The 15068-nt window shown below is 41.5% G+C and overlaps 1 protein-coding gene across 1 annotated transcript in view; it reads right to left on the reverse strand.

Annotated features, from left to right (window-relative positions):
* CGA (glycoprotein hormones, alpha polypeptide) overlaps positions 1–15068 on the reverse strand; it is a 49973-nt gene that overhangs the window by 1064 nt on the left and 33841 nt on the right. The window contains exon 3 of the mRNA XM_086925236.1: positions 10491–10678. Within this exon, the coding sequence (XP_086781362.1) occupies positions 10491–10678 (188 nt within the window). The remainder of the gene's footprint in view (positions 1–10490; positions 10679–15068) is intronic.

Here is a 15068-nt window from a genome sequence, read left to right on the forward strand (position 1 = left end):
AGCTACAGAAAACTGCCGGAGGGCTGCAAGGAGAATCTCCGTCTTCTTCCGGGGCAAGGGAGGTGGAGGCAGCACACCCTACGCTAATGCTGCTGGTCTCCGCAAGAGTCCCGGACTTGAGTGTACAGCAGTAAGGCTTGACTTGACTGCAGTGGGGCATGACTCGGAGCTCGCTGCGAATTCTTTCCTGACTGCAGACACGGAGGGGAAGAACACAGAAACCTCTTCTACGCAACATATGATCCGGGTAAGCGAGGGGGGGATCCTGAAGGCGGGGTGCAGCGCAAAAGGTCCCGATAAGGCACAGACAGCAAACAGCAATTGTGAAAGTGTGAGCGTGGAAAAATTACATAAGGGGGATTGCTCTTCTGATACTGACACCGGGGCGTTCTCCTGTGCTTCAATCAAAGAGGGGGGTCGTGGGGCTGTAGAAAAATCTTCTGATATCCCGGAGGTCCCGGAGGTGACGGGGCAGACCCCTGATTGCTCAGGAAAATCAACATACTGTCTAAGGAACAGGCAATTTCTAAAGTCCAACCCTGCCATAAGTACAAAACCCTTGGTTCCCCCTCCTCCTCGAAGTACTAAAAAGAAAACCAGGAAAGCCTGTAAGGTACAGGCTAAGGGTGGGAAGACATTCAAAAAATCCGGGGGTCCTACTGACCTACGAGAGGGGGTTGACCCCCCTAAAATCAAAGTGACTCCCTCTTTGAGATCCTTCTTTAAAATTCAAGAACAGAAACAGGAAGAAAAGAGAAAGAAGGACGGTGAGCTTAACACCATTCAAGTGTCTAGTGGAGCTGAGCCCAAGGTCGGAGCCCCTCCTTGTATCAACTATAGCCCCCCCCAAACCTTAGCCAGCCTGATGTCTACTCTGCCCCCGTCTTTAACGGAAGATGAACCTCTAATCCCCCAAGACCCTCCCTCCATTCAGATTGAGCCTCAATCAGAGACCCCTATTTTAACCTCAGACCAGTCTCACTCTGAGCTCCCGACAAAATCCTCCACTGAAGTCTTTTTAGAGAAAATGATGGTTGAAATGAGGTCCAGATTTGAGATCTCGGAGGGAAATCAAGGCAAGATACAGGTAGCCTGTGATCTCTTAGACACAAAACTAAATGCCCTTGGAGACAGAGTCACGGCAGTCGAGGCGGAGGTTGTCTCACTATGCAGGAGAGTGGATTCCAACCAAAAGGAAATAAGAAAGCTAAGAGAAAATGATAAAATCTTTGCAGATAAGCTTGAGACGCTAGAAAACCACTCCAGACGTAATAACCTGAGAGTCTTAAATGTTCCGGAAGGCAGAGAAAGTACGGACATCAAAAAATTCATTATCGCACTTCTAGAGGAGTATTTCCCTTGGTGCAAGGACCTAGGACTGGAGGAGGACATACAGCGGGTTCACAGAGACCCCTTTGGTAGAAGTAAGGAGAGGAAGAACCCAAGAAAAATTCTAATTAACTTTCGAACATACTCCATCAAGGAAAGACTACTAAGTGAAGCAATAAAAAGTGGTTCTCACAACAAGGACGTTTGGTCCTTTAGGATCAGATCAGATATCTCCAAGGCTACCCAAGACAGGCAGTGGGAGCTGGGGCAGTTGATGCCGGAGCTGAAAGCTCTGGGCGCTTCAGTCCAGATGAAATTTCCTGCATCTCTAAGGATAATGTGGAGAAACAAAATGCATAACATAAAAGACATCAAAGAAGCCGAAAATTTCTTAGAACAACTGCGAGATCAGATGAGGAACTAGTTGGCGCCTCATGTTTCCTTTTCACGTCTGTCAAGCACGGAGCTCAAAGAGGGCTTTAGTAAGCCCAAAGAAGAAGAAGGGGAGGTTTTCCCAGGGGGGGGGGGACTCTTAATTTACCTCGTTTTTATAGGTACACTAGTGATTTAATGAAACAAAAAAATATAAAAAATATGCACGGGATACGGGAGCAAACTAGGGAAAAAAAAAAGAAAAATAGTCCTCAGCAGCAACAGAATGAACAGAAGGAGAACTCGGAGCACCCAAAAGATAAAAACAAAAATAAAAGAACCCACATAAAATGAATAAAGATAATTCTCAAGTTAAAATTATTTCCTGGAACGTCAATGGACTAAGAATCAAGAGTAGAAGAAGGAGAATACTAGAATATTTAAAAACGGTAGACAGCGAGATAATAATACTTCAAGAAACTCACTTATTAAAAAAAGAGTGGGAAGACATCGTGAAAAAACTTCACTGGGTCGATTCATATGTCTGTACCAACCAGGAGTGTGTTATCAAAGGCATTGCCATCCTTTTTAAAAAATCTCTGAATGTCAAAGTGGAAGCTTTTGAAGCGGACCCAAAGGGGAGATGGGCCCTGGCTAAAGTAAGGATTCGAAACAACGCCCTAACAGTGGTGGGGTATTACGGCCCTAACTCGGATGATCCGGTCCCCCTACAATCACTATATTCTCATTTACTCCTGGTCCCTGCTCCAATAATTTTAGGGGGTGACTTTAATATAATCCTTGACCCAAAAACTGACCGACTCCCCATAAGAAGACAAACAACTTTGCCGAAAATGAGAGACTGGCTGGGGGTTTATAAAAGAGATTTGAGGTTAGTTGATATCTGGAAATTAAAAGGAGACAATCAGAACAACTTTACTTTTAAAAACAAAAAACTTGGAGTACAATCAAGAATTGACTTTTTTCTTGTGGACCATAGTCTGATTGAAAAAACAGTCATCGTAGAACACATCCCCGCCCATCTCTCAGATCATTCAGCAGTCCAGATCACCATGAAATTAGAGCCGAATAATGACATCTTCAGATGGACTCTGGACCGCACAATTCTCTTAGATCCCCAGATTATTGACCAGTTAAAATCACGAACTAGCACTTTCTTTGAGGAAAATAAAGAAGGTACCTCTGCACAGATCACTTGGGATGCGTATAAAGCTGTATTAAGAGGCTATATTCGTAACTTGGCGGTGCACAAATCAAAGGGCCTAAAACAATCAATTTCAATCTTGGAAGATAAGATTAAAAATCTGGATATACAAATAGATGCAGCTACATCTTCTGCTCTTAAAGAACATCTAGAGGCGATCAGAATGAACCAAAGAGAAAACCTAGCTGAAATTTTAGAAAATAAAGTGAGAGAAAAATGGGAAGCAAGCAAACTAGCTCATTACGAATATGGAGAAGGATGTGGCAAACTTCTTGCCTGGAAAACGAAGACAGAACAAACTAGGAATAAAGTCGTTTGTGTCGACCCTAGAAACATTGTAGAGAATGGGTCTGATGATATAGTAATAAAACAAGAATTCTTCTCCTTTTTTTCTGATTTATATAATGAAGATTGCTATCCTAACTTGGAAGAAATAGATCACTTCCTAGACCCCCTAAATCTTTCCAGTTTAACGCCTGAATTGAGAAAGGAACTAAATGCGGAAATCTCAACTCAGGAAGTGGAGGAAGTATTAAAAAACCTTAAGAATGGTAAAGCAGCTGGGCCAGACGCCCTTCCCAATGAATTTTACTCAAAATTAAGAGAGGTCTTGATTTCACCTATAACTTCACTGCTGAATAAAATATTTGTAGATAAAGCTAATCTTCCCGATTCTTGGAATGAAGCCATAATTACCATCCTTTTAAAACAGGGCAAAAACCCAAGAAAATGTGAGTCATATCGTCCTATCTCGATCCTTAATTGCGACTATAAAATCTTCACGCAGATTATGGCGAAGAGACTGGGAAAAATAGCAGGGCTCTTAATAAACAACGATCAGAAGGGGTTCATTCCGGGAAGACAACTACAAGATTTAACGCAGGAGTTGTTTGCCACCATAGATATTGCATCCAATGAGAAAACCCCTCTATCGATAATTACCATCGACGCCGCAAAGGCGTTCGACAGAGTCAACTGGGTATACCTAAACAGAGTTTTGGAAAGGTTTAATTTAGGGGGAAACATACTAAACGCGGTCTCTAAAATATATACTTCTCCGAGAGCCCAAATCCTAATAAATGGCAGTCTGACCCCAAACATCCAGATAAAGAGAGGAACTAGGCAGGGATGCCCCCTTTCGCCTCTCCTGTTTAATTTCTTTATAGAACCGATGGCGGAACGTCTTAGATCAGACCCCTTAATCTCTCCTTTTACTTTTCAAGACTGGTCTAAAAAAATCGCGCTTTACGCAGATGATCTTATGATCTTTACAGATAACCTTAGGGGGGCACTAACTACAGCTGAGGAGTCATTGACCAGGTTCGGGAGTATCTCTGGCTATCAAGTCAATCAAAACAAGACTGAAACCATGACCTGGAACGACAACTTTATTAGTCCCCATAACAAAGATAAAATTAGATATCTTGGTATAGACCTAGTCAAAGACTTAGACAAAGTCACCCATATAAATCTCCAAAGAATAGACAAGGACGTTAAAAGATTATTGAAAGTTTGGGGGGGTCTCCCTTTGTCGTTTCAAGGCAAATCGAACTTAATTAAAATGTCAATCCTGCCAAAATTTACTTTCATCTTTGGTGCTATCCCCCTTGAATTTAATAAAATAACTCTAAAAAAAATCCAGAGCGAGATCACAAGCTTCATATGGTCTTCAAAAAATCCTAGAATTGCCTGGAACAAGTTAAGAAGGAAAAAAATCCAGGGGGGCATTGCAAGCCCTGATCTCTATGATTATTGTAGAGCTTTCCAATTTAAATCTAATAGAAAGCTCCTATGTGTTTTTAATTGCTACCCTTTGTATTTCCAGACTATGACCGGTAAAACCAGCCACTTTCTATATAAATTCGGACACCCGAAGTTCTTTAAAAAAATTAAACTAAAGATGCTGAAATCCGCGGCCAAATTGTGGTTTAGCATAAGATGCACTCTAAACATTCCCTATTATAGCGACCTGGCCCCCATCTGGGATTCTCCTGGCACCCCTGAGTGCCTTAAAGACAAACTAGCTCTCCCTATAAAAGCAGCTGGTCTAACCACGTGGGGTCAACTGATGTCTGGAAACAACCTTTTGGAGTGGAATATCCTATCCTCCAAGACTTTGGGCACACTTTCTAAATTCAAGTTCTATCAACTTTCAGGTTGGTCGAAATCATTAAAAGAATCTAGATCTGGGAACCCTTCCCTGGAAAGTGAAATGCAGAAAACAGACACTATTCATAAAGAAATCGCACTTTGGTATTGGGCCTTGATTCTGGGAGGAGAGGAAGATTTCAGGATTCCGGAGAGAGTATGGGGGAAAGATCTGCCGACGCCGGAGTTAAACAACCAATGGCAAGTATCTATGAGTAAATGCTGGACAATCTTGTCTTCAGCTGCCTTAAAGAGAAACCATCTTTTCACCTCTCATAGAGCCTACTGGACCCCTAAAAAGTTATCGAAGTTTGCTGGGTCAACGGTGAAGGCCTGCCCCAAATGTGGGCTGGAAAGAGCCGACGATCTACACATGTTTCGGCAGTGCCCCCTTCTCGACGGCTTCTGGAATGATGTGGGTAAGACCTTGGATGGGGTGTTAGGAAGACATCTAAATGTAAGTACCGACTTAATTATCTTTGGGGTGAGGAGCTCAAATGCATTTGATAAGCTTTCTACTCTCCAGGAAAATCTCCTTTTTTTATTAATTTTGCTTGCAAGGAGAGAAATTTGTATAAATTGGGTAAGCTCTTCTCCTCCAATTCATAGTGATTGGTTAAACTCCTTACTAAGAATCTATAGACTTGATAAAAGAAAGGCCCCCAGAAAAAAACTCAAGTTCTGGGAAATCTGGGAAAATTACCAGCAAGGTGCAAATTAAATAATAGAGGTATCCAAGATGTAAAACTGGCTGTGTGATTGATACGACAAACGTTTACATAAGTCCAATGATTATGTGTAAGCAATGGAAACGCAGGAGAAGGCCTGCTGAGTAGCCATAATGGCTAGCTCCACCCCCCCGTACTCAATCCTTCTACAAAGTATTGGAAACAAGGGGACCCTCCTCTCTCATAGTTGACGCTCCAGGGGAACTGTCCAGTTACACACACCCTATGTTAGGACAGTGAAGGGTCAGATTTAATGAGAGAAAGGGGCCCCGACAACTCCTTACTTCAAATATTGCACTTATGAGGACTAAAAAAAAAAAAAAAAAAAAAAAAAAATAGGCACAAACTCTTTGTATATACTTTCGGTACATTTTATTATATGGTTCTATATGCCGTGATAGCCAACTCTTACGTGACCTCTTGACATTGCTGGGTACATTGTTGGTAAGCCCTGACAGAATCACACAAAGACTATCTTTGGGGGGACCGGTGCGCTATGAGGACTGGTCCCTGAGGTGTTTTAGGTAATTTCGAGCGAGTGTATCAACAAATGTAAAGTGCAAGAATGTTTGCCCTGGTCCGCTTCATAACTTGCCCCATTATCAAAGTCCGCAGGGAGGTAGAATAGTAAGTACAGACTCGATTCTGGTCAATGGCTGTTCCTCATGAAGATAGAAATAATAAAATGGTGTGGGACTATTTCCTTGTCCCACTGTGTTCAATATCTCCTCTGTCAGTGTCTCCCTTTCTCGGTCTGTGATTTTCCTGTGTAGCCTTGTTTGAGTGGAAGTGACAGTCTTTCCCTGTTTTCTTCGGGGTTTGTTTCCCTGTCCTAATATCTGTGTCCATGTTTCTCTCTCATGGAGCCATGTCATATGTCTCATGTCTCAATGTCCTAGTATCTGTGTCTAAATGTCCCAATGTATTCCCTGTCCCAATGTTTTGTGTTATTGTATTCATTGTCCTGTGTCAGTGTGTTTTATTTCCTTGGTTCATTATGTTCCATTTCGATTGGCAGTGTATTCTCTCTCAGAGTCCGTGCTTTGCAAACAAAGTGCTTGTGTTTCTTTATCCGAGTGACTGTTTTCAGTGTGTTATTGTATCAGGGTTTTCTCTATGTCCCTGTGTCAATGCATTTCCTGTACTCAGCCGCTGCCTGTCCATACACACTAAAGGGCCACACAACCTCAACTTTTTCAGAGAAGAAGAGTGTCTGTGAGGCTGAGTAAAGGTCAGCCTGACAGACATTCTTTTTGTTCAGGTCAAGCAGCCAGGAGCTAGACATGCACTAAATGTGGAGGCTTCTGGCTCCTTGAGCTGAACTTTGCCAGGCAGAGGATTTCACAGCCCTGTTTGTGTGACCTCCTCAGTGTAGCAGAAGTGCCTCAAGGCCCTCCCCCTCATGACAAGGGGCTGCATCACTGATTTACTTGGACCTGGGAGCTTCAGTTTTAAGCCCTGGAATGCTCAGGGCTGAATGTCAATTATTGATACCTCGTCACAGAGTGAGGTGGAGTCAACAGTCTCACTGACCCCATACGACTGTGACGAGTGAGGGATTGATGCCTTCGCTCAATGGCTGGGACCTACGAGGCTTTCTGCTCCGGGTGTTGCAAGGCAGGTAAGTTTTATGTTTTTGAATGTTTGGTGCATGCGTGCATGAAGTGCTTAATTTGTAAAATAATAAGTGCCAGGGCACTGACCAGGAGCCCACTGCAGCTTGCACCACCTATCACCCCTGTCATCACTACCAAAACAACTACTAACCATCTCTTTCACCTTCAAGTGGGACAGTTCAGATTATTCCAGGTCCCCAAATCTAAAGGAATGGCTGGGGAGGCAGGTATTAGTACATTTTACTGTATATTGTATTCATAAACAACTGTTGTTCTGCTCATCTCTAAATTGGATAAACAGCGCCACCATGTGAAAGATGGTCCTAAGTGCTGGTGATAATTAAGTGTTGGTGCAGAGCACCAGAAACCAATAAAGTGCTGGTGCTGAGCACCGGAAACCACTGGCTCAAATTAAGCACTGCACACATGTATGTATAATGGGTGTGTGTGCGAGTGTGTCAATGCATGGGTGTGAGTAAATGTGTGCATATCTGTTTCCCACCCACCCTCGTCCCTGCTATTATTACCTGCCACTACCGCCTGTACTATTATCATTGTAATCTCTGTCACAGTTTGTAGGTTTACCCCTGTCCCAGTTTTGGTGCCTGTATGTCCTAGCATTACAGTATCCACAGTCTAAATGTAAGTTTACTCCCTTTCGAAAGTTAGGAGTCCCACTGTTCCAGTCTACATCTCCTGTGTCCCAATGTATGTCTCTGTGTATCACTAACTGCAAGTTTCCGGTCTCTACAGGTGCTCCCTTTCACTGTATCAGTGTAACCCTGGTCCAGTGATTATGGTGTCTGTGTTTGTTTCACAATAATGATGTCTGGATGTGCGACATTACACTTATATTTACTGCCCCATTGCTCATACCTCCCTGGTTCAATATGAGTGTGTTCCCTGTCCCATTGTTAGTGCATTTAATGCCTCACTCAGTGTCCTCACATTCCATTGTAAGTATATTTCCTGATTGCACTTATACACTGCGAGGGGTGGGGAGATGTCAGAGGACTTTGCGGAGCTACAACTCCCAACAAGCCCGACCACGAGGTACGTTGGCCCCACTCAGACAATGCTTGATAGGTCAGGATAGCCTGGTCCACAGACTGCCGCTACAAAAGGTTCCTTACGGTAGAACTATACTTGTACCTATCTCCTTATACAGCTTGTCTTAAGAGCCATCAAGTTTGGTAGGTAATGCACTCTAGTCAGACTATTATGCATTTTGCTAGCTGACCTCGGTGTTGTCGCTAATTGACTGGTCCTCAACAGACGTAATTGATATGTTTACCGATTAAGGTGTGCCACCTAAGGCCAAACAAAGTAGATTATGCAACTTGCCTATGTTCTTTATTGTAATATTATTATGCATTTTTGCTCACTTAGATACAAGGAAACTAATAAACAGATATTTTTTTAAAGCATATTCCCTGGTCAAAGATATGACATTGTCTATGTCTGTTTCAGTATACGTGCCTTGTCTGTCTCAGTGGGTGTCTGAGTTACAATAATTACCAAAATCAAGGGCTGTCCAAAATCCACCAGGAACCAAGGGGGTATGGACAGTAGCACAAACAATGGTTCCAGATTGGCCATGGAATTAACAAGAACCAGCAAAGGTTTTCAAATATCAAAAAGGTAAAAGTGACACAAAGAACACAATTAAAGCAAAACCTGGTCAGTTTACAAAATATATACTTGTATCAGTCCTAGTGGATGGGGTCCCTGGGGCCTTCAAATGTGTTGGGAAACGGGGTGGCAGACTGAATGATTTAGATTACCATTTTAGAACACTGTTAGCAAGCTAAGTGCACTTTTCCTCTAAGGATATTAATGACATGCTCTTGTGTTAATATCTATCCTTCAAGATGGACTTCAGAAGTCATCATAATAAAGAGCCTAGGTGCACTCAAGGAAGAGGTTACCACAGAAATCAACGCAAAGGGATACAAACATGATAGATGTTGATGAAATCCTCTAAAAATAAGTGTGATTAGAGAAGGGATAGGTACAAAATATTTTTAAGTAAGGTTCCATATAACCCTACTAGGGAGGACAACTCTTTGGCAGTTAACAACTGATAATATGTGATCGTCGTATTTGTTGCTTGACAATAGCATTGTTTAACTTTGTATGTGTGCCTTGACATACTATGGGCCTCCTTACAATGTGCCAGCAAACTGTGTTTGCGCTTAAGTGGTGTTGCAACGTTTTACTGCCATTCATACATATCTGAAATATTACCCAGCATATGGTGCATGAAAACATCTGACACAACGTGCAAAGAGGCAAAACATGCACAGATTGGGGGGACAAATTCTAAAAGCAAAGGTTATGTCTCATTTCATGCGGGAAAATACAAAATGGTGTTGTAATTACGCACCCAGCAAACAGCACACTATGGGGCATATTTACAAGGGCTTTATCTCCGCTTTTTTTGCCTTAAAAAAGCAGAGATAAAAATATCGCCCTATTTACAAGAGGGTGCTAACATGCATAATCGCATGTAAGCACCCTTTTTCCCAAAGCCTCCCTTTGCATCTCTAATGAGATGCAAAGTGGGCGTCACTGGGTGTTCCCCGGATGGACTACCTTGCAAATATCGCTGATGTTCACATCGCGATATTTACAAGGCAGCCCACAGGATTTTAGCACACGTTAGATGTTGGCGAAAACTGCGGTTTTTGCCAAAAACTAACGTCTGCTACAATCCAGACTTACCTATGCTTTACATAAGGGGTGGATTATGCTGATACGACCACAGGGTGTATCAGCAAAGTTATCACCATTTTGTAGGAAACATCGCTGGAAAACCAGCGATGTTCCCTGCAAAACCGATAATCTCGCTATCTCTGGAATTGTTATCGCCCTGTAGAAACGCATTATTAATAACGATAATTATCGCTGCCCGTTGATAATATGCCCCTTGGTGATGTCAGTGTTTACTGAGAGCACAACTACAACGCGAGATTGTGCGCTTTTGAGTATAAGCCTGTATATGTCTTTCACAATAGTAGAAGCTGTCTCAGGATCGCACTGTGCACAAAGAGCTCTGTGGCTTCTCCTTACCCTTGTAAATGTCTTTGCTACACAACATGTGGCTTCAGATGTAATGTTCTTTGGAACCAGCATGGTCTTCTTTGATCTCATTGGAGTGGGATAGGCTCTTGAGAAACAGCATCCCATGCACTGAAACACCGGAACTCCGACTAGCCTCGAGATATATGTATTTTCTTTCAGTCTGCATTCTGGACACCCTGTCCCAAACAAGACATAAAGAGACTTTTGTTTTAAAGTGCATTGGATTACAAGGATCATTCCTTGAGAAGATGGAAACAACATTCAGCAACCACATATTATCAATCCGAACTAACTGGACAATTTGTGAGCAGAGCACTAAAGCTTTAGTCAATTTACACCTTGTATTTCTTCATGGTCCTTGTCGAGACCATGTGGAGTCGGGACAAAGTACTGGTAACACTCACTTACTTTTCTTAAGTGAGGTAGCAGGGGTAGGAACTTTTTGCAATTCATCAGCGAACGTACTTTTGTTGGGCAAAACTCACATTAAACAATTAGACACAACAAAAATCAAAATACAACCGTGCTATAAATGCACTGACTTTGCCTTGTATTTTCCTCAAACTTGCCTCTATCCTTTCACTCTTATAGAAGCCTGTTTAGGTGTTCCAGATCTACTACCAATGAGAACCAGTGAAGCACGTGCTATGACTTACTTGCTTGCTGGTATCTTTTTCTACATTTTGTCCTTGATATTGTGTCCAATCAGTTTTATTAGGTCGATATTAAGAGAGCACACCATGGAGAGATGAATGAAAACCTCATTAGAGCAATGAAACTAAATAGGGCACATAAAATAGGACGGTGCTGTATTTTTCTTATATTTTTATTTGTATTTTGTATTTTTGCATGCTGGCAGCAATGCACGTCCCTCTGCTTATCTAGTATGGCTTAATAATTTTTTTTAAATAAAATTCCAGAGTGACGCAACTTAGATGGAAAACTACTAGACTGGTGTTTAGACAGAATATCAGAAACAAAAATGTTGTGGAACAAAATATTGTGTCAAGAATATCAAGGACACAAATACTGTGAAGGTAAGTTTCTATAGGTAAGCAAAGTTTTACTATAACTCCACATATATGTACCTTGACAATATACATATAATATCTCCAAGGTATCTAGATGTGGAGTTAAGAATGGTAAATCCATACTTACCTATTTGCACTTATCTTCTCTATATTTTAATCCTCAATATCTTTTAAATGATTTTCTGTCCACACAATATTTTTTTCTGATATTCTTTCAGTGATCTGTCGAGACGAGCATGTTTAGTAAACAAGAAAAACAATAGCAGATTGATCCTTAGGGAAAAAAGAACGGTTGTGCCTGACAAACAGCCATACTGCCTTATGATTGTGATTTCAGTAGACAAAGAGGACAGTGCTGGGCTGACATGATGAATATGACCAACCTTCATGTTCCAACATCTCTAGTGCTACCGAGAGATGACCTGTAAATACAGGAAGACAACAAGTAATACTGCATATTTCTCAGTAATATTCAAAGATGTCTCTTGATTTGTGGAACCACATGCAGAAACAAACTTTCTGCATTGTTAATTCACATGTTACCAACCCTGAGTCTAAACATGACTGCCTTTAAAGGCATAACAAGTTAAACCCTTTTCCGCCATTTACTGGCTAATTTAGTAATCGGAGCCCAAGTTTGATTATAATCTGAGTCTTTGGAAGGACTCAATCTGATCTCACAGCAACATCCAAGGAGGTATGAAATTTTGGTGTTAATAAAAACTGTATGTGGCAAAGGTAAGAATATTAAACGATTGCTACGTAGTTCAAAGCTGAAAAATATGATTGATACGCTGCTTCTATCTAATGTACCATGGTCTGGCCCAAGTCCATCTTAACTCCAAGATTCCGCTCCACAAAGACGGGGACAGACTAATTGGGTGGACAAAAAATGATTGGACCTTAGAGGGGGATTCTATTCATGAAATTTATGACACATCCTTACACTGATGGTGAAAGGAGTTGCAGGAAAGGTGTAAATCTTCAATAATACAGTAGAGAGAACAAGGACCGGAGGCTCAAGTGTTGCATATACACATGCTGAAAATCATCTTATTAATTGAAAAGTGCAGTGAATTTTCCTCTACAATTGAGAAGCAGGGAGGAAGATATTTCACCAGTGAAGTCTCTTTCACATTTACTCCTCCTACTCAATCCCAGTCTGAGACATGTGAATTTGACCTACTCAATCCCAGTATGAGGCATGTAAATTTGACACGTTTGACACTGGGCAACTTCCTCCATCTATCAATCTTGCAGTCTGTAAATGATTTGCATTAGTTAGGATTAAAGTGCACAGAACTAGCATCCCTACTTGGAAAGGGACTTTACTTGTTTACTTTATTGTGAAGGAAATCTTGAAGATTTAGGCTTTACGTGATAGAGCGAATGCAATTGGGACCTGACTAACTTAGGAAAGATGAGAACCATTACTGGTAATAACTAGATGGCTTAGGAGTGTAAGAAGCATGAGGATAAGGGTTTAGCTCCATGCCTAATCTTTAAAATGTAGTCTGAATTGTTCAGCTGCTCTTTTCTGGGATCGAAATGTTGTTTCTCAATGTGACAATGTAGTGGGCCTAATACTCTTAAACCAGGAAAATGGATTAGGGGTAAGTTAGAGACTGGGGGAACGCAAGAAACCTAAGGTAGCTCAGGGGTCTCAAGACTCTTCCACTTAATTATGTAAAAACATCAAAGACTGTGAACACTGTAGCATATTCTTTCAACTCACCTGTCACTCTTCAATTGTTCCTTCTGCGGAGAGGGTGTTTGAGAAACACCTCCAAAAAATCAGGCCAAGTTAATGCAACCTCTGAGTCAGGTCTGCAGCCTATCAATGCCAATTTATGATGCTTCCAAAAAGAGTTTTTCTGCTCCTTGACCAAACCTCTTGAAATAGTCTAGGCATACTGCTATGAGTTTGGGGAAGAATAGCACACAGGATGTTTTGCAAGACAAACTTTAGAGGTCTAAACACATGGCCAGGCAACAACATTTGCAGAGGTAGCCAGGATTCAGGTGGTGTAGATCTCTTAGAATAACAAGGAGTGCTTATGACCGCATAGTTGCACACTCTGACAGCCAATGAATAGATTTCACGGCCAGTGGGGGGCGGGTGATCAATTCTCTTATGTGATCGGTAGTTCTAAGCACCATTACATTTGGTCATCTACCCGTCTGGTAGCTCCACATCAATGACATCAAAAGTTGAGGTGGAAACTAAGCAGAGATAGGACCAGAGTAGTCTTATTGGGAGCGGTCAATGTGTAAACACTCCAACTCAGAAGTCTCAGGTAGTTTGAGGCTCTTTTATGAAGATCACTGCTTTGGATTGAAAATAGCTCAGAAGCATTCAGTTGAATGAAGCTGTGTAAAGGGTAGCTTTAATACAGAAAAATGAGCTGTCCTAAATTATTACCTATACACCTTTACATACCACTAGGAAAAGCAATCTCTCTAGTTTTGTGTAAATTATTTAAACATGTCTTGTCTACAAGTATATCAATGTTTATGAGGTTGGTCGACTAGTGCACAGCTGGTTGTGAAGTAAGTTTAGAAATGTGCTTATTTGAGTAAGTTCCAACTAACTTTATTTCCCTCAGCGCTATGGCGACGAGTAAGAATATCGCGCTATATAACGAAAGTCGACTAGGCGTTTTCTGATACGTCCTTAAACCGATACCACGCCATTTTGTTCACATTTTATGAAAAAGGCGTCTCTTAAACAACAGCATAAATTCACGCTACTTAGATTCTCGATACTAACGCACTAGCCAGTTGCAAGTAGTCACTCACAATTCACCGCTTTGAAGAACCACGCATTTAGCCCTGTTTTAGTTACCCAACAGCACGCCCTCACCGCTAGCCGATCACCATCTTAGTTTAATAGAATTCACCCATTCACCTACACACACTTTAAGCATGCCATTAACTATCAGAGTTTTTATGATTTTTGTGAATTTGATACAGATATGTCACATATGCCATATATGTTGTTTTTTTTAGATGCTCCCAGAAGAAGGCTATTAACCCGAAATGCATTGGAGCTGGAGAATGTAACAGTTGAGAATTCAAAAACTTTATTGATTATGTGGAGAAACATACATCAATGGAAATGAATAAACTAAACCTTTTTCTTCAAGAATAACAAGAGTTCATATATTCTTTCTCATTAATATACGGAGGATAACTACCCCGATATCAGTGTGCCCGAAGGGATGCCATCAATTTCCAATTGACAGCACTTCCAGTTGTCTACAAGTATCACATCTGGAACTAGGGTGTGATGGGGAGGATGGTTGGAAGCATGGCAGAGCCATATGATATTTTAGCCAAGTTCTGAAGCCCAAACTTGAGCACAAACCTAAGAATTTAAAGGTCAACATCCTAGCCATTAGACTACATCATATATGTTGAGCAATGCCTCAGGAAAGTTTGATTTTGAGTGAAGAGGCTCCAGTAGTCATAGTGGTGTAGGTCCTAGGTGAGCTTACAAGCTGAGGTAGGGATGAACTTGACAGGGTAGATGCCT

This window comes from Lissotriton vulgaris, chromosome 6, assembly GCF_964263255.1.
Source record: "Lissotriton vulgaris chromosome 6, aLisVul1.2, whole genome shotgun sequence".
Classification (NCBI taxonomy): Eukaryota; Metazoa; Chordata; class Amphibia; order Caudata; family Salamandridae; genus Lissotriton; species Lissotriton vulgaris.